This window comes from Aquarana catesbeiana, linkage group LG05 (assembly GCF_042186555.1).
Source record: "Aquarana catesbeiana isolate 2022-GZ linkage group LG05, ASM4218655v1, whole genome shotgun sequence".
Taxonomy (NCBI): domain Eukaryota; kingdom Metazoa; phylum Chordata; class Amphibia; order Anura; family Ranidae; genus Aquarana; species Aquarana catesbeiana.
Genome location: NC_133328.1, coordinates 648368371 through 648395946, shown reverse-complemented (window position 1 = coordinate 648395946; position 27576 = coordinate 648368371). Strand labels below are relative to the sequence as shown.

Sequence of the window (27576 nt, the reverse complement as noted above, 5' to 3'; positions counted from 1 at the left end):
GTAAATAGAGTCCACCTGTGTGTCATTTAATCTCAGTATAAATACAGCTGTTCTGTGAAGCCCTCAGAGGTTTCTTAGAAAACCTTAGTGAACAAACATCATCATGAAGGCCAAGGAACACACCAGACAGGTCAGGGATAAAGTTGTGGAGAAGTATAAAGCAGGGTTATGTTATAAAAAAACCTACCAAGCTTTGAACATCTCACGGAGCTCTGTTCAATCCATCATCGGAAAATGGAAAGAGTATGGCACAGCTGCAAACCTACCAAGACATGGCCGTCCACCTAAACTGACCGGCCGGGCAAGGAGAGCATTCATCAGAGAAGAGCCAAGAGGTCCATGGTAACTCTGGAGGAGCTGCAGAGATCCACAGCTCAGGTGGGAGAATCTGTCCACAGGACAACTATTAGTCGTGTTCTCCACAAATCTGCCCTTTATGGAAGAGTGACAAGAAGAAAGACATTGGAGAAAGAAAGTCATAAGAAGTCCTGTTTGTAGTTTGTGAGAAGCCATGTGGAGGACACAGCAAACATGTGGAAGAAGGTGATCTGGTCAGAGGAGACCAAAATTCAACTTTTTGGCCTAAAAGTAAAACGCTATGTGTGGGGGAAAACTAACACTGCACATCACCCTGAACACACCATCCCCACCGTGAAACATGGTGGTGGCAGCATCATGTGGTGGGGATGGTTTTCTTCAGCAGGGACAGGGAAGCTGGTCAGAGTTGATGGGAAGATGGATGGAGACAAATACAGGACAATCTTAGAAGAAAACCTGTTAGAGTCTACAAAAGACTTGAGACTGGGGCGGAGCTTCACCTTCCAGCAGGACAACGACCCGAAACACCCAGCCAGAGCTACAATGGAATGGTTTAGATCAAAGCATATTCATGTGTTAGAATGGCCCAGTCACAGTCCAGACCTAAATCACATTGAGAATCTGTGGCAAGACTTGAAAATTGCTGTTCACAGACGCTCTCCATCCAATCTGACAGAGCTTGAGATATTTTACAAAGAATGGGCAGAAATGTCCTCTCTAGATGTGCAAAGCTGGTAGAGACATCCCCAAAAAGACTTGTAGAGAAAGGGGGTTCTACAAAGTATTGACTCCGGGGGGCGCCATACAAATGCCTCCCCCCCCCCACACTTTTCACATATTTATTTGTATCATTTATCATTTTCCTTCCACTTCACAATTATGTGACACTTTGTGTTGGTCTATCACATAAAATCCCAATAAAATACATTTACGTTTTTGGTTGTAACATGAGAAAATGTGGGAAATTTCAGGGGGTATGAATACTTTTTCCAGGCGCTGTATTCAGGTATCTCCAGGTATCATTTTAGGGCCCATTATTCACACCAGAGATTTACATTACCTTATAAAGCAGGCGTTTTATCTGTGTTTTCGAAGCCTCGCAAATGCCGGTCAGCGCTCAGTGGCAGTTATGCGCATTACAGCGAACGGCACGGTTCACAAGGTTTCGCATGCGTTGCTTCACATTGCCTGGCGCCAAAATTTATCCCACATGTCCGGCTGGCTTTTACCGCTCCCCAAACACCTCCCACTCATGTCAATGTAAGCGTGCCGCAAAAATACGCTGCAAACACCTCGCAAACGCCCCTGTGGCGTTTAAAGTGCGTTTGAGAAGCGTTTAGAACGCGTTACGAGCTGAGATGATCGTACAAAAAATCATACAACGCAGGAGGACGCAAACACGTCAAATACGTGTGCAAAACATGTCAATAACACATTTTTAGCGTGAACGGCGTGTTATGGGCATGCATATTTCAAACAAGCCCCCCCTGGTTCACACCTACACCAGTTGATGCGTTATGCTAAATTTTTTCACCCGTTTTTGATGCGTTTTTTGGGAGGTCTCTGTTGTCTTGCGGGAGAAACCAGCAAAAATGCAGCAGAAACATCCAAATCGCAAAACTTTGTTTCTTATGTGTTTCCGCTGCATTTTCATTGAAGTCTATTGAACCAAATACACAGCCGGCTGCGGGGGAAACAAAACTCTACAACCCTTCCAAAAAAAAAAAAAAGCACAGAGGTGAACATGACCCATAGGAAACCATAATAAATGGACTGTAGTGCGTTTCTGCAGAACTCAAAACGCACTGAAAAATGCAAAGGTGTGAACCAGACCTATACAAAGCAAAAATAAAAAGAAGTACAGCAAGCTGCATTTTCTCGCACCACAAACGCACATAAACGCATATAAACGCAATGCAGCGCACATAAAAGCCCAAAGAAGAAGGAAGTTGCCTCAAAGGAAATGCCGGCAATCATTTACGAAAAAACGTACCGCAAAGGCATGTAAACGCAAGTAAAAAGTGCTTCAAACGTACGTCAACGCGCACGCATGAATGCAGAGTTTCTGGTGTGACTGGGTCCTCAATGCCCATTGGGGCACACTGACACACAATTCGTTTTTGATGCTTTTAATACGCGTTTTTCATGTGATTTTGTTTTGGCCGATAAGGATTGATTTCTTGCACCTCTGATGTGAAGGAGGGACTCTAATGTAAGGGGGAGGGTCCGATGTGAAGGGAGGACTCCGATGTGGGGGTGGACTCTGATGTGAAGTGGGGGGCTCTGATATGATAGTGGGACCTTTCATGTGAAGGGGGGGCTCTGATATAATGGGGGGCTCTGAATTGACAGGGGGACCTTTCATGTGAAGGGGACTCTGATATGATTGGGGGGCTCTGATATGAAGAGTGGACCTCTGATATGATTGGGGGGCTCTGATATGAAGAGTGGACCTCTGATATGATTGGGGGGGTCTGATATGATTGGGGGCTCTGATATGAAGAGTGGACCTCTGATATGATTGGGGGGGTCTGATATGATTGGGGGCTCTGATATGAAGAGTGGACCTCTGATATAAGGGGGGGGGGCTCTGGAATGATGGGGGAACCTCTGATGTGAAGGGGGGACTCTGATATGAAGGGGGGCTCTGGTATGATGGGGGAACCTCTGATGTGAAGGGTAGGGGCTCTGATGTGAAAGGGGGGGGGCTCTGATATAATGGGTAGATTCTGATTTAAAGGGGAGGGGCTCTGATGTGAAGGGGGGGGCTCTGATATGATGGGTAGATTCTGATTTAAAGGGGAGGGGCTCTGATGTGAAGGGGGGGGGCTCTGATATGATGGGTAGATTCTGATTTGAAGGTGGGGCCTCTGATATAAAGGGGGGTTTTGATGTGATGGGGAGACTCTGAGGTGAAGGGGGGCTCCGATATGATGGGGAGACTCTGATGTACGGGGGGGCTCTGATGTACAGGGGGGATCTGATGTGAAGGGGGGCTCTGATGTGAAGGGGGGGCCCTTATATACAGGGGGCTTTGATGTGAAGGGGGGGTCTGATGTGAAGGGGGGGCTCTGATGTGAAGGGGGCTCTGATGTACGGGGGGGCTCTGATGTGCGGGGGGGCTCTGATGTACAGGGGGGATCTGATGTACAGGGGGGATCTGATGTACAGGGGGGGTCTGATGTGAAGGGGGGGCTCTGATGTGAAGGGGGCTCTGATGTACGGGGGGGCTCTGATGTACGGGGGGGCTCTGATGTACAGGGGGGATCTGATGTACAGGGGGGATCTGATGTGAAGGGGGGGTCTGATGTGAAGGGGGGGCTCTGATGTTAAATGGAGAATGTCATGCAGATGGTTGTGCACATCCCCCCCCCCTCAGGCTTCCCATTGATAAGTAACATTTACATGATTTACATTATAGACTGAGGGGGGCGGGGCTGCAGATTTGATATTCCTTTAAAGGGGCCGCCACAGAAAAATGGTTGAGAACTGCTGACTGAAAGTATCCCCCCTGTCAGGTGTTTATTGCTGTCTGTGTCCCCATTAGGAAGACCCTCCCTCTCTATTTGTCCTGTGTAATGTTATCACTGAAAGTGAAAGAAAATCTCAAATTTTTGTGTTGTCACCGGAACAGCAAAGGAGGGGAAATCTTCCAATGGGGACACCAGTTCAACTCAGGGATTTCCTGACTTTGGAGGGATTTCCCTCACTTCCTGTTGTGGCCGGGGGACAGGAACTGAAGGGAAATCTCCCCAATGGGGACACACAGAGGGTGTAACCTTCCACTACACCACCCAAAATAAAATAAAAATGTTTTTAGTTTTACTTTTTTTTTTTTCTATAAGTTTTTGTTTTACTTTAATATAAGAAATCAAACCTGAGTATTGGATTCTATGATTTTTATTATAATGATAATGAAGGAGTGACTTTCTATTTCTGATCTTCCCAGCGCTGTACTAAGAAGCCTCTCCATGTACACAGCACACCTCTGGACCTTGCGGGGGATGGCTGGAATTTCAGGGCAAGCTCTGTGCAGATATGAGGACCAGGCAGAGATCGGGGTTCCGGGAATTCCCCTCTACACACTCAGTACTGTTGCCATAGTTGCAAACAAAAAAAAGAAAATGGCAGTTTCAGGTAGACATGTGCAATTCGTTTCGTTCCAAATTAGTTTTTCGTTGAAATTCGACAAATTCCTCAATTTCGAAATATTCGAATTAATGAAAACCCGTTTAACAAATTTTTCGTAAAATCGAAAATTCGTAAATCGAAAATCTGAAAATTCGAAAATAAGAATGAAAATCCGAAGGTTTCAAAAGAACGAAAATCCGAAAATTCAAAAACTCATAATGTGAAAACCCTGAAAATTTGGAATAATAACCAACTAATAATAATAACCATAACTAACTATTAAATTATAGGTATTGGAATTGCCTTTTAAATTTGGCTGTTAGTGAACGTAACAAATACAAATTTATTCGAAGTTACGAATTATCCGAAATAACGAATGCCGCATCTAAACGAATAGAACATAACAAATTAATAATAATAAATAATAATAATAATAATACAACCTTATTATTATTATTATTATTATTATTATTATTATTATTATTATTATTATTAATTATTAATAATTTGTTATGTTCCATTCGTTTAGATGCGGCATTCGTTATTTCGGTAATTCGTAACTTCGGATAAAATTTGATTCGTTACGTTCATAAACAGCCACATTTAAAAGGAAATTCCAATCCCTATAATTTAATAGTTAGTAATTATTAGTAAGTTGGTTATTATTTCGGATTTTTTAATTTTCGGATTTTTTAATTTTCGAATTTCCCGAATTTTCAAATTTATGACTTTACGAATTTACAAATACCGCATGTAAATGAATGGAACATAACGAATTAAAAATTTTCAGAAGTTACATATTTATTCGCAATCATTCATTTCGATCATAACGAACGACCCGAAAAAAAAAAAAAAAAAACGAATGAAACGGAAATGAATGAATTTTTCAGCAGTGCACATGTCTAGTTTCAGGACTCCCGGATGGGGTGACAGATCGGGGGGTCACTTACTTCCTTTTGCGCAGTTTGTAGTTCTCCGTCTTGAGCAGGTAGAGTTTTTTGGCGAAGAAGACGGTCATCATGAAGAGGAGGAGGACCACCAGCGCCGCCGTGCCGACCGCCACGCACATCACCTGGAAGTCGGTGATGATGGACTCGCAGCGGAGACCCTTGTGCCAAATGTAATCCTGAGTGTTACACCTGAGGAGGGAGAGATGATACATTGTTACATATAGATACATATAGATACATTGTTACATATAGATACATATAGATACATTGTTACATATAGATACATATAGATACATTGTTACATATAGATACATATTGTTACATATTGTTACATATTGTTACATATATATACATATAGATACATAGTGTTATATAGAGTTACATATTGTTACTCAGAACCCCCCAAACATTATATATATATTTTAGCAGAGACCCTAGAGAATAAAATGGCAGTCATTGCAATTCTTTATGTTGCACTGTATTTGCGCAGCAAATGCAAGTTTTTGGGAAAAAATACACTTATGAATTTTAATGAAAAAAAAAATAGATACCAAACATGTCACGCTTTAAAATTGCGCATGCTCATGGAATGGCGACAAACTACGAGACTTAAACATCTCCATAGCTGTCACTTTATACATTTTACAGGTTACCAGTTCAGAGTTACAGAGGAGGTCTAATGCTAGAATTATTGCTCTCGCTCTAATGATCCTGGTGATACCTCACATGCGCGGTGCCAACACTGTTTAACTATGTGGGCATGACTTACTTATGTGTTCACTTCTGTGCGCAAGCTCAGGGGGATAGGGGCGCTTTAGTTTTTTTTTTCCTTATTTATTTTATTTTTTATTTTTACAATGTCCCTTCATTTTTTTAGATCACTTTTATTCTTATTACAAGGAATATAACATCCCTTATAATAGAAATAAGGGGTGACAGGTCATCTTTATGGAGAGATCATGTAATAGAAATAAGGGGTGACAGGTCCTCTTTATGGAGAGATCATGTAATAGAAATAAGGGGTGACAGGTCCTCTTTATGGAGAGATCATATAATAGAAATAAGAGATGACAGGTCCTCTTTATGGAGAGATCTCATGTAATAGAAATAAGGGGTGACAGGTCCTCTTTATGGGGAGATCATGTAATAGAAATAAGGGGTGACAGGTCCTCTTTATGGAGAGATCATATAATAGAAATAAGAGATGACAGGTCCTCTTTATGGAGAGATCTCATGTAATAGAAATAAGGGGTGACAGGTCCTCTTTATGGAGATCTCATGTAATAGAAATAAGGGGTGACGGGTCCTCTTTATGGAGAGATCATGTAATAGAAATAAGGGGTGACAGGTCCTCTTTATGGAGAGATCATGTAATAGAAATAAGGGGTGACAGGTCCTCTTTATGGAGAGATCATGTAATAGAAATAAGGGGTGACAGGTCCTCTTTATGGAGATCTCATGTAATAGAAATAAGGGGTGACGGGTCCTCTTTATGGAGAGATCATGTAATAGAAATAAGGGGTGACAGGTCCTCTTTATGGAGAGATCATGTAATAGAAATAAGGGGTGACAGGTCCTCTTTATGGAGAGATCATGTAATAGAAATAAGGGGTGACAGGTCCTCTTTATGGGGAGATCATGTAATAGAAATAAGGGATGACAGGTCCTCTTTATGGGGAGATAATGTAATAGAAATAAGGGGTGACAGGTCCTCTTTATGGAGATCTCATGTAATAGAAATAAGGGGTGACAGGTCCTCTTTATGGGGAGATCATGTAATAGAAATAAGGGGTGACAGGTCCTCTTTATGGAGAGATCATGTAATAGAAATAAGGGGTGACAGGTCCTCTTTATGGAGAGATCATGTAATAGAAATAAGGGGTGACAGGTCCTCTTTATGGGGAGATCATGTAATAGAAATAAGGGATGACAGGTCCTCTTTATGGGGAGATAATGTAATAGAAATAAGGGGTGACAGGTCCTCTTTATGGAGATCTCATGTAATAGAAATAAGGGGTGACAGGTCCTCTTTATGGGGAGATCATGTAATAGAAATAAGGGGTGACAGGTCCTCTTTATGGAGAGATCATATAATAGAAATAAGAGATGACAGGTCCTCTTTATGGAGAGATCTCATGTAATAGAAATAAGGGGTGACAGGTCCTCTTTATGGGGAGATCTTGTAATAGAAATAAGAGATGACAGGTCCTCTTTATAGAGAGATCATGTAATAGAAATAAGGGGTGACAGGTCCTCTTTATGGGGAGATCATGTAATAGAAATAAGGGGTGACAGGTCCTCTTTATGGGGAGATCATGTAATAGAAATAAGGGGTGACAGGTCCTCTTTATGGAGAGATCATATAATAGAAATAATAGATGACAGGTCCTCTTTATGGAGATCATGTAATAGAAATAAGAGATGACAGGTCCTCTTTATGGAGATCTCATGTAATAGAAATAAGGGGTGACAGGTCCTCTTTATGGAGAGATCATGTAATAGAAATAAGAGATGACAGGTCCTCTTTATGGGGAGATCATGTAATAGAAATAAGGGGTGACAGGTCCTCTTTATGGAGAGATCATGTAATAGAAATAAGGGGTGACAGGTCCTCTTTATGGGGAGATCATGTAATAGAAATAAGGGGTGACAGGTCCTCTTTATGGAGATCTCATGTAATAGAAATAAGGGGTGACAGGTCCTCTTTATGAGGAGATCTTGTAATAGAAATAAGGGGTGACAGGTCCTCTTTATGGGGAGATCATGTAATAGAAATAAGAGATGACAGGTCCTCTTTATGAGGAGATCTTGTAATAGAAATAAGAGATGACAGGTCCTCTTTATGGAGAGATCATGTAATAGAAATAAGGGGTGACAGGTCCTCTTTATGGAGATCTCATGTAATAGAAATAAGGGGTGACAGGTCCTCTTTATGGGGAGATCATGTAATAGAAATAAGGGGTGACAGGTCCTCTTTATGGGGAGATCATGTAATAGAAATAAGAGATGACAGGTCCTCTTTATGGGGAGATCATGTAATAGAAATAAGGGGTGACAGGTCCTCTTTATGGAGAGATCATGTAATAGAAATAAGGGGTGACAGGTCCTCTTTATGGGGAGATCATGTAATAGAAATAAGGGGTGACAGGTCCTCTTTATGGGGAGATCATGTAATAGAAATAAGGGGTGACAGGTCCTCTTTATGGAGGGGTCAAAAGGACTTCAAATCTCTCCTTTACCTTTAAAAGCAAAAGATCTAAAAAATATTTTTGATCTTTGCAAAAAAATTGTTTACTTCTGCCCTAGACCAAAAGTGATGTCATCACGTCACTACGGTCCTCCAAGATCATAGAGATGATTAGAGACGATCTCCCCCCAATGAGACCAACAATGGGGCACAATTCATCCCACTGACACCAATGATGGGACATTGTTCTTTCCCACTGACATCAGGGCCTTTTCTACAACCAATGGTCATAGTCCGGCCCCCTTAATTTCTGAAGCACCGTAAACTAGCCCTTTGTTTTGAAAGTTTGGAGACCCCTTACTGTACAGTGTACACCCAAATCAGTCCCTGCCCCCCACAGAGCTTACAATCTAAGGTCCCTATCCCCCATGTATACGCACACACAAACCAGGGCCAATCTTACCAGCATGTCTTTAGGTGGAAACGCATACAAACTCCATGCAGATGGTCTCGTGGCCAGGATTTGAAGAGAGGACCCCAGTGTCATTAAGGGCCCTGAAGAAGGGATGCCTAAATCTGCCGAAACGTGTTGGGCACTCTTATTATGGTGTCTGAAACTGAATCTTCCGGTCTTCGATTTTTCCCCTGAGCCGTTCCCCACTACACACACACAGACAAGGGCTACCAGCACCCTGCCTAGTAACCCCAAAATTCGAGGAGCCCCCCGACAAGGTCCCATCACCACCCATCAGTGATCCCCTCAAACAGGAACCCCGTTCTTTCATCAACACTAATCCCGTCCACCGCCATCGTCACAAAGAGCTTCCTACTCATATCCCTGCAGTTCAGCCAGTGCCCCCTCCCCCACTGAGTGAGAAGAACCCCTCTGATGGGGGGGGATCAATACCAAATATTCAAACTTTCCCAGGAAATACGACTTCTATAAGGCGGCTTTTGCTATTTCCCGGCTCATGTTTCAGCCAAGGGGAAAATATTTTCTGAAAAGTCCGTTTTGGGCGTCCGGCCTTATGAAGACTTTCTGCCCAAAAAATTTAAAAAATTTAGCTGATGATTTCCACCACGTGAAACCAGGAGGGGATGAGCCGCAGTAGGAGGACCCCGTGTCCCCCCCCCCAGACTGTCACAACTTCCTGTCCTTGTAGCCCCCACTGACTGTATCTTCAGGCCAGTCAGGGTTCTCTTTATCTTTGCCCCTTCCTCAGGACTGGCTGGTCCATACCACACTCTGTACCCCTCAGGGGCGGGGCCATGATGCCCTGCATTGAGTCTTCCAGTCTGAGTGATGCTCAACCTGGAAGACTGAGGACACCTTGTGGTGAGGAAGAGGTTCTGCCACGGGGAAGGGCAGCTCTGGATTGAAGGTCAGTACTGTAATAAGAAGCCTCTCTATGTACGCCGCACACCTCTGGACGTTGCTGGGGATGCCTGGCATTTGAGCACAAGCTCTGTGCAGACATGAGGTCTAGGCAGGGATCAGGGTTCTGGGAATTCCCATCTACATACTCAGTACTGTTGCCAAAGTTGCTTCAGGGTTCCCTTTATCTTTGCCTCTTTTTCAGGACTGGCTGCTCTCTGCACCCCTCAGGGGCGGGGCCATGACATGCTGAGGCTCCCAGTCTGAGTGTCCTTCAACCTGAAAGACTGAGGACACCTCGTGGTGGAGAAGAGGTTCTGCAGAAGAGGGGGTTGGGGGGGGGTGTCAGCTCTGGACTAAAGGTGAGTACTGCAGCCTGTCCCCTGGGGGATTATTTAAAAAAAAAAAAATATATATATATATATATATATATATATATATATATATATATATATATATATATATATATATATATATATATATATATATAATAAATTAATTAAAATAAATAAATAAATAAAATACATTTTAATTACATTTTATAAAAGTAAATAAAAAACATAATGAAACTAAATAAATAAATAAAATAAAATAAATAAATTCAATTAATAAAAAAATAAATAAAATGAAAAAATAAAATAAAATAGTAATAACTGCATCTATTATTATTTTAATATAGTGGAAAGCTAAACTTCAGGCAGATATAAATGCACCGTCTGATGCAGAATTCATTGCATTAAATGTATTTTTAAATAAAACCAGTAGAAGTTCCATCATTTAACATTACATTTGTTTCCTGTAATCCCTGAAAAAAAATGTAAAGCCCGTGTCGCTGTGCATTTTAATGCGCATTGGGAACTAACCTAAAATTGCACACAGATGCACTTCACCGCCAATCGAAGTACGGCGGCGTGCGTTGCAAGGTGTGCGTCGATGCGTTTCGAGCATTGATTTCAGAGTCTTGTTTCCAGCCTTTTATGAAAGGTTGAATTCAGTCGCATCGCTTGGATTCAGACACGCTCGCTGCCCCTCCCCCCGCCAGGCACGGTGGTTTGGGCATTTTGTCAGCATAGACAGATTCTATTTGTAGCCTCCATTCCCCCTCTGCGGGGCGTTCAATGTGCAGCGAATGTGTCACATCGGCCGTATCGCGAGGAAATAAACAGAGGGGCCGTCCATAGTTCAGGTAAATGTCAGTGCGGCTCGGTTCACGCTGACGCCTTGCAGGAGATGCTCAGAAATCGCTGCGTCTCCCGGCATCGCAATTGCACTGTGTTCACGCAATCTGCTGCGGGTGTCAATTCAAAAGTTAGCGACGGTCAAAGAATGCCGTGCGTTTCCCTGAATCGCTGTAGGCGTTCATAGCCATGAGGTCCGGTTCCGGCAAACAAAAAAAAAAAAAAGCTGCCTGTACCTTATTCATGCGGATGCCGTGTGATTTCAGCCATACAAAATGAAAGGGTTCAAATCGCACGGCACAGAATCGCGTGTGATTTGCGCAGGAATGCAGTGGGATTCCTGTGTGATTCACATGTGATGTGACAGTGTGAACCGGGGCTAAAGGGCGGGAATACATTATAACGGCACCGTGTGTGCGCATTTGTCGCACCAAAGAAGCTCAGGTAATGAATTCTGGCACTGAGCCAGTCGCAGGTTTTTTTTTTTTTTTTTGCGACCAAATTTTGCCGTGTTTTTTGCACACTTTGTTGCACAACAATCGTAGCCAAATTGCACTGTACATGGGGCGCCATTAAGAATGAATAGCATCCAAATGCATGACATGCTTTTGCCACACATTTCACCAAAAATAGCCTAAAACAATAGCCCAACAACATTCAACCAAAAATAGCCTAAAACAATGGCCCAACATTATTCAACCAAATATAGCCTAAAACAATGGCCCAACATTATTCAACCAAAAATAGCCTAAAACAATGGCCCAACAACATTTAACCAAAAATAGCCCAAAACAATAGTTCAACAACATTAGACCAAAAATAGCCTAAATCAATAGCCCAACAACATTCAACCAAAAATAGCCTAAAACAATATCCAACATTATTCAACCAAATATAGTCTAAAACAATAGCCCAAGATTATTCAACCAAAAATAGCCTAAAACAATGGCCCAACAACATTTAACCAAAAATAGCCTAAAACAATAGCCCAACAACATTTAACCAAAAATAGCCTAAAACAATGGCCCAACAACATTTAACCAAAAATAGCCAAAAACAATAGTTCAACAACATTAGACCAAAAATAGCCTAAAACAATATCCAACATCATTCATCCAAAAATAGCCCAAAATCATTGAACCAAAATAGCCTAAATCAATAGCCCAACAACATTCAACCAAAAATAGCCTAAAACATTATCCAACATTATTCAACCAAATATAGTCTAAAACAATAGCCCAAGATTATTCAACCAAAAATAGCCTAAAACAATAGCCCAACATTATTCAACCAAAAAAATAGCCCAAAACAACAGTTCAACCACATTTAACCAAAAATAGCCTAAAACAATAGCCCAACAACATTTAACCAAAAATAGCCTAAAACAATAGCCCAACATTATTCAACCAAATATAGCCTAAAACAATGGCCCAACAACATTTAACCAAAAATAGCCTAAATCAATAGCCCAACAACATTCAACCAAAAATAGCCTAAAACAATATCCAACATTATTCAACCAAATATAGTCTAAAACAATAGCCCAAGATTATTCAACCAAAAATAGCCTAAAACAACAGTTCAACAACATTTAACCAAAAATAGCCTAAAACAATAGCCCAACAACATTTAACCAAAAATAGCCTAAAACAATGGCCCAACAACATTTAACCAAAAATAGCCAAAAACAATAGTTCAACAACATTAGACCAAAAATAGCCTAAAACAATATCCAACATCATTCATCCAAAAATAGCCCAAAATCATTGAACCAAAATAGCCTAAATCAATAGCCCAACAACATTCAACCAAAAATAGCCTAAAACATTATCTAACATTATTCAACCAAATATAGTCTAAAACAATAGCCCAACATTATTCAACCAAAAAATAGCCCAAAACAACAGTTCAACAACATTTAACCAAAAATAGCCTAAAACAATAGCCCAACAACATTTAACCAAAAATAGCCTAAAACAATAGCCCAACATTATTCAACCAAATATAGCCTAAAACAATGGCCCAACAACATTTAACCAAAAATAGCCAAAAACAATAGTTCAACAACATTAGACCAAAAATAGCCTAAAACAATATCCAACATCATTCATCCAAAAATAGCCCAAAACAATTAGCCCAACATCATTGAACCAAAATAGCCTAAATCAATAGCCCAACAACATTTAACCAAAAATAGCCTAAAACAATATCCAACATTATTCAACCAAATATAGTCTAAAACAATAGCTCAAGATTATTCAACCAAAAATAGCCTAAAACAACAGTTCAACAACATTTAACCAAAAATAGCCTAAAACAATAGCCCAACAACATTTAACCAAAAATAGCCTAAAACAATAGCCCAACATTATTCAACCAAATATAGCCTAAAACAATGGCCCAACAACATTAGACCAAAAATAGCCTAAAACAATATCCAACATCATTCATCCAAAAATAGCCCAAAACAATTAGCCCAACAACATTCAACCAAAAATAGCCTAAAATAAAAGCCCAACAACATTTGCGCAGAGGGGAAAAGTCTAAAAGAGTAACCCAAGAACATTTCATAAGAAAAGAAAACAGCAATAGTTTAACATTCAACCAAAAATAACCTGAAACAATAGAAAAAATGACCTTAAGAACATTCAGTTTTGCAAAAAAAATCCCTAAAAATAATAGGCAAATGCTGACTAATCAACAAAGAATGAATGTACATGCAGTTCCACTGGACAAGTAGCTATTCCATTTTTTATATAAATAGACCCCCAGGAGTCAATTGTCCAAATGTAAATTTATTCCGATACACGATCAGGTAAAAGACTTTATCACAGACCCAACACATTTCGGGGGCCAGAAACCGCTTCATCAGGGCTTGGAGATGGAAAATAGTATATACTGGACCGAATTAAAAATACAAAGAGTGTTTTATTTTGCCGATACAAGTAAAATAACTTTTTCACAGTTAGAGTTGCTGACCTAGGATTCTGCCTGTCATTGATTCAGTGGTGGGCGGTCGTGGTACGGCAGACATTGCAGGTCTCACTGTGTCGATGCTGAAATTGATACTTTTGTATCTTGATGTAACCAAAATCTCCCACTCTACCCCCCCCCCCCCCCCCCACGACCTTGATTCTACATAGAACTCTTTTTTTTTATTACTGGTGTGTGTTATTAATCAGTAGTAAGACATCCGGAGCTGGAAGGGAAGCTCAATCAGTCAGCGACAGTGTGATGTCCAGCTGCTGGAACACGTCCAGATTGTATATTAGCCGAGCGTTTTCAGATTGATGACTCTTTACATCATTCAGTATAAAATAACTTTTTCACAATTAGACCCACTGACATAAGGTGCGACACCGGTCCTTGATTCAGTGGTGGGCGGTCGTGGTACGGCAGACATTACAGGACTCACTGTGTGGATGCTGAAATTGATACTTTTGTATCTTGATGTAACCAGAATCATTCTGCATAGAACTCTATTCCTATTCCCTGTGTCAGTTATTACTCACTAGAAGCAGCTCAATCAGTCAGTGACAGTGTGATGTCCAGCTGCTGGAACACGTCCAGATTTTACATTAGCCGATTGTTTTCAGATTGATGACTCTTTACGTCATTCTGTATGAAAAAACTTTTTCACAATTACACGCATTGAAATAAGATGACAAAGGCCATTGGTTCAGTGATGGGCGGTCGTGGTACGGCAGACATTACAGGTCTCAATCAATCAGCGACAGTGTGATGTCCAGATTATATATTAGCCGATTGTTTTCAGATTGATGACTCTTTACGTCATTCTGTATAAAAAAACTTTTTCACAATTAGACTCATTGAAATAGGATGACTCTGGTCATTGGTTCAGTGATGGGCGGTCGAGGTACGGCAGACATTACAGGTCTCAATCAATCAGCGACAGTGTGATGTCCAGATTATATATTAGCCGATTGTTTTCAGATTGATGACTCTTTACGTCATTCTGTATAAAAAAACTTTTTCACAATTAGACTCATTGAAATAGGATGACTCTGGTCATTGGTTCAGTGATGGGCGGTCGAGGTACGGCAGACATTACAGGTCTCAATCAATCAGCGACAGTGTGATGTCCAGATTATATATTAGCCGATTGTTTTTTAGATTGATGACTCTTTACGTCATTCTGTATAAAAAAGCTTTTTCACAATTAGACTCACTGACACAGGACGACTCTGGTCATTGGTTCAGTGATGGGCGGTCGTGGTACGGCAGACATTGCAGGTCTCAATCAGTCAGCGACAGTGTGATGTCCAGCTGCTGGAACACGTCCAGATTTTACATTAGCCGATTGTTTTCAGATTGATGACTCTTTACGTCATTCTGTATGAAAAAACTTTTTCACAATTACACGCATTGAAATAAGATGACAAAGGCCATTGGTTCAGTGATGGGCGGTCGTGGTACGGCAGACATTACAGGTCTCAATCAATCAGCGACAGTGTGATGTCCAGATTATATATTAGCCGATTGTTTTCAGATTGATGACTCTTTACGTCATTCTGTATAAAAAAACTTTTTCACAATTAGACTCATTGAAATAGGATGACTCTGGTCATTGGTTCAGTGATGGGCGGTCGAGGTACGGCAGACATTACAGGTCTCAATCAGTCAGCGACAGTGTGATGTCCAGATTATATATTAGCCGATTGTTTTTTAGATTGATGACTCTTTACGTCATTCTGTATAAAAAAACTTTTTCACAATTAGACTCACTGACACAGGACGACTCTGGTCATTGGTTCAGTGATGGGCGGTCGTGGTACGGCAGACATTGCAGTTCTCAATCAGTCAGTGACAGTGTGATGTCCAGCTGCTGGAAAACGCCCAGATTGTATATTAGCCGATTGTTTTCAGATTGATGACTCTTTACATCATTCAGTATTATTCTCCGGCAGCAGCACATCAGGAACCTTCCACGGAATCTCATGCCGCCGGCGGACGCTTCTTCTCTCCTTTCACTACAGATCAGGATTTGGACACACAGAAATACGAAGACGTTTTCTAGATTTTTGAACAAGGACAGAGTTCCGTCTCTTGCTGTACATCGCCGCAGCCTATGCTTGTGCTTTTATTAATTGATGATTTCAGAAAGGGAACAACGATTACAATAAAATCACTATAATAAATGAATGAGAATTATTTTCCGTGTCCCGCTCGCTGTCACGCAGGGCCCATGACGGGCGGATGAACATCTCGGCACCGCCCAGTACTGCGTGTTATACACGGAAGAGGCCACTTCTGCCCTTTGTTCACTTCATATAGTGCCATGGGTTCAGGGGGGTGAATACCGGGATTGGACGGCATCCATTCCCACACATTTTATGTCCCCACTACTAATCATATTGTTTTCACCCCCCACATAACGCCGTCCAAATTAGGAGCAAGCCCTCACTTTACATTTTATTTCTTTTATTTTTTTTTCTGTTTTTTTTTTCTTTCTGGTAATAAATTGTAAAATATTGAGGACAACGAGGGGCCAATTTTTGGCACAGTAATGCCCTGTACACACGATAGGATTTTCCGACGGAAAATGTGTGATAGGACCTTCCGACCGTGTGTGGGCTCCATCACACATTTTCCATCGGATTTTCCGACACACAAAGTTTGAGAGCAGGCTATAAAATTTTCCGACAACAAAATCCGTTGTCAGAAATTCCGATCGTGTGTACACAAATCCGACGCACAAAGTGCCACGCATGCTCAGAATAAATAAAGAGATGAAAGCTATTGGCTACGGCCCCGTTTATAGTCCCGACGTACGTGTTTTACGTCACCGCGCTCAGAACGATCGGATTTTCCGACAACTTTGTGTGACCCTGTGTATGCAAGACAAGTTTGAGCCAACATCCGTCTGAAAAAATCCTAGGATTTTGTTGTCGGAATTTCCGATCAATGTCTGACCGTGTGTACGGGGCATAACAGGATTGGTGAAAGGAGCTTCGTTACCCCTCTGAAGACATTGAGGGCCCTTTATAATAAAACATTTTTGAGGTGTGTTGTGCGTTAACCAACGCACTCTGACATGCCAAAAATCGGACATCTTTGTCATGCAACACATGCTCAGATCTTCAGATTTTCTGGGAAATTTCAGGGGAAACAAAGACTAAATTTTGCTTGCACCCTCCATGTGTCCCTACTGTAATCATCCTCCATGGTCCCTACTGTAATCATCCTCCATGGTCCCTATTGTAATCATCCTCCATGGTCCCTACTGTAATCATCCTCCATGGTCCCTACTGTAATCATCCTCCATGGTCCCTACTGTAATCATCCTCCATGGTCCCTATTGTAATCATCCTCCATGGTCCCTACTGTAATCATCCTCCATGGTCCCTATTGTAATCATCCTCCATGGTCCCTACTGTAATCATCCTCCATGGTCCCTACTGCAATCATCCTCCATGGTCCCTACTGCAATCATCCTCCATGTGTTCCTCCTGTAATCATCCTCTATGTGTCCCTACTTTAATCATTCTCCATGTGTTCCTCCTGTAATGATCCTCCATGTGTCCCTACTGCAATCATCCTCCATGTATTCCTCCTGTAATCATCCTCCATGTGTCCCTACTGTATTCATTCACCATGTGTTCCTCCTGTAATGATCCTCCATGTGTCCCTACTGTAATCACCCTGCATGTGTCCTTTTGTTATAATTTACCATGTGTCCCTCCAGTAATCACCCTCCATGTGTCCGCCCATTATCTTCCTCCATGTTCTCCTCCTATTATTACCTTCATGTGTTCATCCTGTTATCATTCTTTAGCATACTTCCTGTTATCATCGTCCATGTGCCCCTCCCCCCCTGTTATCATAGCTGTGGGAAAGGTCTGTGCTCCTCAATGGACCATCACAGGCCTGTGTTCCTGAATGGACCATCACAGGTCTGTGTTCCTGAATGGACCATCACAGGTCTCTGCTCCTGAATGGACCATCACAGGTCTGTGCTCCTCAATGGACCATCACAGGTCTGTGCTCCTGAATGGACCATCACAGGTCTGTGCTCCTGAATGAACCATCACAGGTCTGTGTTCCTGAATGAACCATCACAGGTCTGTGTTCCTGAATGGACCATCACAGGTCTGTGCTCCTGAATGAACCATCACAGGTCTGTGTTCCTGAATGAACCATCACAGGTCTGTGTTCCTGAATGGACCATCACAGGTCTGTGCTCCTGAATGGACCATCACAGGTCTGTGCTCCTCAATGGACCATCACAGGTCTGTGCTCCTGAATGGACCATCACAGGTCTGTGCTCCTGAATGAACCATCACAGGTCTGTGTTCCTGAATGAACCATCACAGGTCTGTGCTCCTGAATGGACCATCACAGGTCTGTGCTCCTGAATGAACCATCACAGGTCTGTGTTCCTGAATGAACCATCACAGGTCTGTGCTCCTGAATGAACCATCACAGGTCTGTGCTCCTGAATGGACCATCACAGGTCTGTGCTCCTGAATGGACCATCACAGGTCTGTGCTCCTGAATGGACCATCACAGGTCTGTGCTCCTGAATGAACCATCACAGGTCTGTGCTCCTGAATGAACCATCACAGGTCTGTGTTCCTGAATGAACCATCACAGGTCTGTGCTCCTGAATGAACCATCACAGGTCTGTGCTCCTGAATGGACCATCACAGGTCTGTGCTCCTGAATGGACCATCACAGGTCTGTGCTCCTGAATGGACCATCACAGGTCTGTGCTCCTGAATGAACCATCACAGGTCTGTGCTCCTGAATGGCCTATCACAGGTCTGTGCTCCTGAATGGACCATCACAGGTCTGTGCTCCTGAATGGATCATCACAGGTCTGTGCCCCTGAATGGACCATCGCAGGTCTGTGCTCCTGAATGGACCATCACAGGTCTGTGCTCCTGAATGGACCATCACAGGTCTGTGCTCCTGAACGGATCATCACAGGTCTGTGCTCCTGAATGGATCATCACAGGTCTGTGCCCCTGAATGGACCATCGCAGGTCTGTGCTCCTGAATGGACCATCACAGGTCTGTGCTCCTGAATGGACCATCACAGGTCTGTGATCCTGAATGGATCATCACAGGTCTGTGCTCCTGAATGGACCATCACAGGTCTGTGCTCCTGAATGGATCATCACAGGTCTGTGCTCCTGAATGGACCATCACAGGTCTGTGCTCCTGAATGGACCATCACAGGTCTGTGCTCCTGAATGGACCATCACAGGTCTGTGCTCCTGAATGGATCATCACAGGTCTGTGCTCCTGAATGGTGGACCATCATAGGTATGTGCTCCTTAATAAACCCATCACAGGGCTGTGCTCCTGAATGGACCATCAAAGGTCTGTGCTCCTGAATGGATCATCACAGGTCTGTGCTCCTGAATGGCCTATCACAGGTCTGTGCTCCTGAATGGACCATCGCAGGTCCATGCTCCTGAATAGATCATCACAGGTCTGTGCTCCTTAATGGACCATCGCAGGTCTGTGCTCCTGAATAGATCATCAAGGGTCTGTGCTCCTGAATGGACCATCACAGGTCTGTGATCCTGAATAGATCATCACAGGTCTGTGCTCCTGAATGGACCATCACAGACCTTCTGATATTATCCTCCATGTGTGCCTCCTGTTATTATCCTGTAGGGATCTGCTGCCCTCTAATCTCTGTATTTCTAAATAGCTTTTGCTTATTATTTACCACAGAGTTAGTAGGTTACAGACAGGTATTTCCTGTCCCTACTACCTGGGATTGAGAAGCCTCGATTGGAGGACTGTGATTTGGAGAAGAGTTTCTTGGAAGTAGACACAGAACTGAGATGCATGACCTTACACACAGTGGAGCTGTTGCTGCCATGCCTATCCACACTGGAAGCAGAGACTACTAGGCAAGTATTCCTATGTTCAATAGTTTATCTGCAGCTGCCCATAGCTCCTCGAGTGTGTATCTAAATCTTTGTGACAGATAGAGTATCTCTGTCCTATTAGGATTATCTCAGATGCACAGTGCCAGATAACCATTTCTGTGCTAATATATGTGTGCAGTTGTCACCTTCCAGTATATTAGTAGGTGAACCTGTTTATTGCAATAGTGTTTATATGCAGCTCCTGGTATTTTAGTTAACCCTGTCCCTTCTGGCCTGGGATTCTATAGCAAGTTTTAGCTCAGGGCTCAATAACCAGCATAGGTCAGAGCCAGGTGAGGCATCCGACTTCTGGTAGTTAGAGGTCCAGTGGCTTAACAAATTAGATGCTACTAGGGACTACGATGCAGAGTAAATAGGCTGAGTTCCAGGAACACACCACAGTTGCTACGAGTGAGAGGCTGCGTTCCAGGTTGATTGGACAACAGTTGGAGGATCTCCCCATCACCACTGATCTTGTCTTCAGGTCTCTGACACAAAGACAGACACTGCATCATCTTCAGGGGCCCCTGCAATGGGACTTTGCTTCAACATTCATCTGGAGGTATCTCTATTATTAACTATATATCCTTGGGTATATGTGCACAATTCCACCAGGAATCCTATCCGGTCCTTTGCTGATAATAACTGTTTGTACATTTGGATGTACTGTATATAGTAGGGTTGCTACCTGTCTGGGATTCACCCAGACAGTCGAGTTTTTACATCATGTGTCCGGATTTCTGACTGCCAGACAGCTGGACACATTATTCAGACAGTATGCTTGCCAGTGAGACGTCTCCAGTGCCTGCCACCAATATGTCTTCCCCTCATCTCTGTTCGCATTTACCATGTGCCCCCCATTATCATCCCCATGTGTCCCCCCCATGTGCCCCCCCCGTTATCCTCCTCCATGTGCCCCTCCTTATCCTCCTTCATGCGCTCCCCATTATCCTCTTCCATGTGCCCCCCATTATTCTCCTGCATGCGCCCCCCATTATCCCCTTCCATGTGCCCCTCCTTATCCTCCTTCATGTGCCCCCCATTATTCTCCTCCATGCGCCCCCCATTATCCTCCTCCATGTGCCCCTCCTTATCCTCCTCCATGCGCCCCCCATTATCCTCCTCCATGTGCCCCTCCTTATCCTCCTCTATGTGCCCCTCATTATCCTCCTCCATGTGCCCCCCCATTATCCTTCTCCATGTGCCCCTCCTTATCCTCCTCCATGTGCCCCCCGTTATCCTCCTCCATGTGCCCCCCGTTATCCTCCTCCATGTGCCCCCCATTATCCTCCTCCATGTGCCCCCCCATTATCCTTCTCCATGTGCCCCTCCTTATCCTCCTCCATGTGCCCCCCGTTATCCTCCTCCATGTGCCCCCCATTATCCTTCTCCATGAGTCCCCCCATTATCCTTCTCCATGTGCCCCCCATTATCCTTCTCCATGTGTGCCCTCCCCTGTTATCTTCCTCCATGTGCCCCTCCTTATCCTCCTCTATGTGCCCCCCCATTATTCTCCTCCATGTGTCCCCCATTATCCTACTCCATGTGTCCCTCATTATCCTCCTCCATGAGTCCCCCCTGCTACCTCTAACCTCCATTCTGCACCTGTCTCCCACTCTGCCCACTGCATTCTGGGAAGGAGCCGATTTGTGCGGATTTCTTGGCTGCCAAGACAAACTGTTACTATATAAAGAAAATGCTTCCCTGGCACTAACACCCCGTCCGCGGCCACAAGAAACTTCCTGAATATTAATGGCAGCAATCGGAGCTGCTGATGACTCTCAAGGTGATGGAGAAACAAACTGATTGATCGCAGAGCTCACCGCGGAAGGAATATGGGAAGACGGCAGCAAAATTCTAACAAAAGGCGGAAGAGGGGGGTTGTCATTCTACGTTACTTCACCTAACCAATCACTGCGACACCTTCCGACATTTCCAACTTCACTTCCCTCCATTCCCTCATCACCTCCCTCCATTCCCCGTCACCTCCCTCCATTCCCCTCATCATCTTCCTTCATTCCCTCGTCATCTCCATCCATTCCCTCGTCACCTCCCTCCATTCCCTCGTCACCTCCCTCCATTCCCCTCATCACCTCCCTCCATTCCCCTCATCATTTCCCTCCATTCCCTCATCACCTCTCTCCATTCCCCTCATCATCTTCCTTCATTCCCTCGTCACCTCCCTCCATTCCCCCTATACCTCCCTCCATTCCCCTCACCATCTCCATCCATTCCCCCATCATCTCCCTCCATTCCCTCATCATCTTCCTCCATTCCCCCGTCACCTCCCTCCATTCCCCTCATCATCTCCCTCCATTCCCCTCATCATCTCCCTCCATTCCCCTCACCATCTCCATCCATTCCCCCGTCACCTCCCTCCATTCCCCTCATCATCTCCCTCCATTCCCCTCATCATCTCCCTCCATTCCCCTCATCATCTTCCTCCCTTCCCCCGTCACCTCCCTCCACTCCCCTCATCATCTCCCTCCATTCCCCTCATCACCTCCCTCCATTTCCCCCGTCACCTCCCTCCACTCCCCTCATCACCTCCCTCCATTCCCTCGTCATCTCCCTCAATTTCCTCGTCATCTCCATCCATTCCCCTCATCATCTCCCTCCGTTCCCCCGTCACCTCCCTCCGTTCCCCTCATCTCCCTCCATTCCCTCATCATCTCCCTCCATTCCCCCGTCACCTCCCTCCATTCCCCTCATCATCTCCCTCCATTCCCTCATCATCTCCCTCCATTCCCCCGTCACCTCCCTCCATTCCCCTCATCATCTCCCTCCATTCCCTCATCATCTCCCTCCATTCCCCCGTCACCTCCCTCCATTCCCCTCATCATCTCCCTCCATTCCCTCATCATCTTCCTCCATTCCCCCGTCACCTCCCTCCACTCCCCTCATCATCTCCCTCCAATCCCTCCATCACCTCCCTCTATTCCCTCGTCATCTCCCTCCATTCCCTCGTCATCTCCATCCATTCCCCTCATCATCTCCCTCCGTTCCCCCGTCACCTCCCTCCATTCCCCTCATCTCCCTCCATTCCCTCATCATCTCCCTCCATTCCCCCGTCACCTCCCTCCATTCCCCTCATCATCTCCCTCCATTCCCTCATTATCTTCCTCCATTCCCCCGTCACATCCCTCCACTCCCCTCATCACCTCCCTCCATTCCCCCATCACTTCCCTCCATTTCCCCGTCACCTCCCTCCATTCCCCTCATCATCTCCCTCCAATCCCTCCATCACCTCCCTCCATTCCCTCGTCATCTCCCTCCATTCCCTCGTCATCTCCATCCATTCCCCTCATCACCTCCCTCCATTCCCCTCATTATCTCCCTCCATTCCCTCGTCATCTCCATCCATTCCCCTCATCATCTCCCTCCATTCCCCTCATCACCTCCCTCCATTCCCCCGTCATCTCCCTCCATTCCCTCCATCACCTCCCTCCATTCCCTCGTCATCTCCCTCCATTCCCTCGTCATCTCCATCCATTCCCCTCATCATCTCCCTCCGTTCCCCCGTCACCTCCCTCCATTCCCCTCATCTCCCTCCATTCCCTCATCATCTTCCTCCATTCCCCCGTCACATCCCTCCACTCCCCTCATCACCTCCCTCCATTCCCCCATCACTTCCCTCCATTTCCCCGTCACCTCCCTCCATTCCCCTCATCATCTCCCTCCAATCCCTCCATCACCTCCCTCCATTCCCTCGTCATCTCCCTCCATTCCCTCGTCATCTCCATCCATTCCCCTCATCACCTCCCTCCATTCCCCTCATTATCTCCCTCCATTCCCTCGTCATCTCCCTCCATTCCCCTCATCACCTCCCTCCATTCCCCTCATCATCTCCCTCCATTCCCCTCATCACCTCCCTCCATTCCCCCGTCATCTCCCTCCATTCCCTCCATCACCTCCCTCCATTCCCTCGTCATCTCCCTCCATTCCCTCGTCATCTCCATCCATTCCCCTCATCATCTCCCTCCGTTCCCCTCATCATCTCCCTCCATTCCCCTCATCATCTCCCTCCAATCCCTCCATCACCTCCCTCCATTCCCTCGTCATCTCCCTCCATTCCGTCATCATCTCCCTCCATTCCCCTCATCATCTCCCTCCATTCCCTCGCCATCTCCATCCATTCCCCTCATCATCTCCCTCCATTCCCCTCATCACCTCCCTCCATTCCCCTCATCATCTCCCTCCATTCCCTCATCACCTCCCTCCATTCCCCCCATTCACTTCCCTCCATTCCCCTCATCACCTCCCTCCATTTCGCCGTCATCTCCCTCCAATCCCTCCATCACCTCCCTCCATCCCCCATCACCTCCCTCCAATCCCCCCATCACCTCCCTCCAATCCCCCCGTCACCTCCCTCCATTCCTCCGTCATCTCCCTCCATTCCCCCGTCACCTCTCTCCATTCCTCCGTCACCTCCCTCCATCACCTCCCTCCATTCCCCCGTCATCTCCCTCCATTCCCCCGTCACCTCCCTCCATTCCCCCATCACCTCCCTCCATCCCCCGTCACCTCCCTCCATTCCCCCGTCATCTCCCTCCATTCCCTCATCATCTCCCTCCATTCCCCTCATCATCTCCCTCCATTCCCCTCATCATCATTTCCCTCCATTCCCTCGTCATCTCCATCCATTCCCCTCATCATCTCCCTCCATTCCCCTCATCACCTCCCTCCATTCCCCTCATCATCTCCATCCATTCCCCTCATCATCTCCCTCCATTCCCCTCATCATCTCCCTCTATCCCCCCATTCACTTCCCTCCATTCCCTCATCATCTCCCTCCATTCCCTCGTCATCTCCATCCATTCCCCTCATCATCTCCCTCTATTCCCCTCATCACCTTCCTCCATTCCCCTCATCATCTCCATCCATTCCCCTCATCATCTCCCTCCATTCCCCTCATCATCTCCCTCTATCCCCCCATTCACTTCCCTCCATTCCCCTCATCACCTCCCTCCATTTCCCCGTCATCTCCCTCCATTCCCCTCATCATCTCCCTCCATTCCCCCGTCATCTCCCTCCATTCCCCTCGTAATCTCCCTCCAATCCCTCCATCACCTCCCTCCATTCCTCCGTCACCTCCCTCCATTCCCCCGTCATCTCCCTCCATTCCCCCGTCACCTCCCTCCATTCCCCCATCACCTCCCTCCATTCCTCCATCACCTCCCTCCATTTCCCCGTCATCTCCCTCCATTCCCTCGTCATCTCCCTCCATTCCCTCGTCATCTCCCTCCAATCCCTCCATCATCTCCCTCCATCCCCCATCACCTCCCTCCAATCCCCCATCATATCCCTCCATTCCCTCATCACCTCCCTCTATCCCCCTCATCACCTCCCTCCATTCCTCCGTCACCTCCCTCCATTCCCCCGTCATCTCCCTCTACTCCCCCGTCACCTCCCTCCATTCCCCCATCACCTCCCTCCATCCCCCATCACCTTCCTCCATTCCCCTCATCACCTCCCTCCATTCCCCGTCACCTCCCTCCATTCCTCCGTCACCTCCCTCCATTCCTCCGTCACCTCCCTCCATTCCCCCGTCATCTCCCTCCATTCCCCCGTCACCTCCCTCCATTCCCCCATCACCTCCCTCCATTCCCCCATCACCTCCCTCCATCCCCCGTCACCTCCCTCCATTCCCCCGTCATCTCCCTCCAATCCCTCCATCACCTCCCTCCATCCCCCATTACCTTCCCCCATCACCTTCCTCTATTCCCCCATCATCTCCCCCCATTCCCCTGTCATCTCCCTCTCATCCCCCCATCACCTTCCTCCATTCTCCCATCACTTCCCTCAATTTCCCCCATCACCTCCCTCCATTCCCCCGTCATCTCCCTCCATTCCCCTCATCACCTCCCTCCATTCCCCCGTCATCTCCCTCTAATCCCACCACCACCTTCCTCCATTTCCCTATCACCTTTCTCCATTCCCCCGTCTCCTCCCTCCATTCTCTAATCACCTCCCTCCATTCCCCCATCAGCTCTCTCCATTCCCCCGTCATCTCCCTCTAATCCCCCATCACCTTCCTCCATTCCCCCGTCACCTCCCTCCATTCCCCCGTCATCTCCCTCCATTCCCTTGTCACCTCTCTCCATTCCACCGCCATCTCCCTCCATCACCTCCCTCCATCCCCCATTACCTTCCCCCATTCCCCCATCACCTTCCTCCATTCTCCCATCACTTCCCTCCATTCCCCCATCACTTCCCTCCATTCCCCCCATCACCTACCTCCATTCCCCCGTCATCCCCCTCCATTCCCCCGTCATCCCCCTCCATTCCCCCGTCATCTCCCTCTAATCCCACCACCACCTCCCTCCATTCCCCCCATCACCTCTCTCCATTCCCCCATCACCTTCCTCTATTCCTCTATTCCCCTATCACCTTCCTCCATTCCCTAATCACCTCTCTCCATTCCACCGTCACCTCTCTCCATTCCCCCGTCATCTCCCTCTAAACCCCCATTACCTTCCTCCATTCCCCCATCACCTTCCTCCATTCCCCCATCACCTTCCTCCATTCCCCCATCACCTTCCTCCATTCCCCCATCACCTCCCTCTATTCCCCGTCTCTCTTCATGCCCCCACCACCTTCCTCCGTTCCCCCATCACCTTCCTCCATTCTCCCGTCACCTTCCTCTATTCTTCTGTCAACTCTCTCCATTCCCCCATCACCTTTCTCCATTCCTCTGTTATCTTCCTCCAATCCCCCCGTCACCTTCCTACATTCTCTGTCAACTCTCTCCATTCCCTCATCATCGTCCTCCACTCCCCCCCATCACCTCCTTCTATTCCCCCATCACCCCCCTCCATGCCCCTGTCATCTCTCTCCATTCCCCCATCACCTTCCTCTATTCTGCCGTCATCTCCCTCCATTCCCCCGTCATCTCCCTCCATTCCCCCGTCATCTCCCTCCATTCCCCCGTCATCTCCCTCCATTTCCCGTCATCTCCCTCTAATCCCACCACCACCTCCCTGCATTCCCCCCATCACCTTCCTCCATTTCCCTATCACCTTTCTCCATTCCCCCGTCTCCTCCCTCCATTCCCTAATCACCTCCCTCCATTCCCCTGTCACCTCCCTCCATTCCCCCGTCACCTCCCTCCATTCCCCCGTCACCTCCCTCCATTCCCCCATCACCTCCCTCCATTCCCCTCATCACCTCCCTCCATTCCCTCGTCACCTCCCTCCATTCCCCCATCACCTCCCTCCATTCCCCTCATCACCTCCCTCCATTCCCCTCATCACCTTCCCCCATTCCCCCATCACCTCCCTCCATTCCCCCGTCACCTCCCTCCATTCCCCCGTCACCTCCCTCCATTCCCCCATCACCTCCCTCCATTCCCCTCATCACCTCCCTCCATTCCCCTCATCACCTTCCCCCATTCCCCCATCACCTCTCTCCATTCCCCCATCACCTTCCTCTATTCTTCTATTCCCCTATCACCTTCCTCCATTCCCTAATCACCTCTCTCCATTCCACCGTCACCTCTCTCCATTCCCCCGTCATCTCCCTCTAATCCCCC

General features: G+C 46.0%; 1 protein-coding gene across 6 annotated transcripts in view; it reads right to left on the bottom strand.

The window, feature by feature from the left end:
• CSPG5 (chondroitin sulfate proteoglycan 5) overlaps positions 1-27576 on the bottom strand; it is a 114875-nt gene that overhangs the window by 53619 nt on the left and 33680 nt on the right. For all 6 annotated transcript variants that reach the window (XM_073632501.1, XM_073632504.1, XM_073632502.1 and 3 more), the window contains one exon: positions 5400-5588. In XM_073632501.1, coding sequence (XP_073488602.1) covers positions 5400-5588 — 189 coding nt within the window. The remainder of the gene's footprint in view (positions 1-5399; positions 5589-27576) is intronic.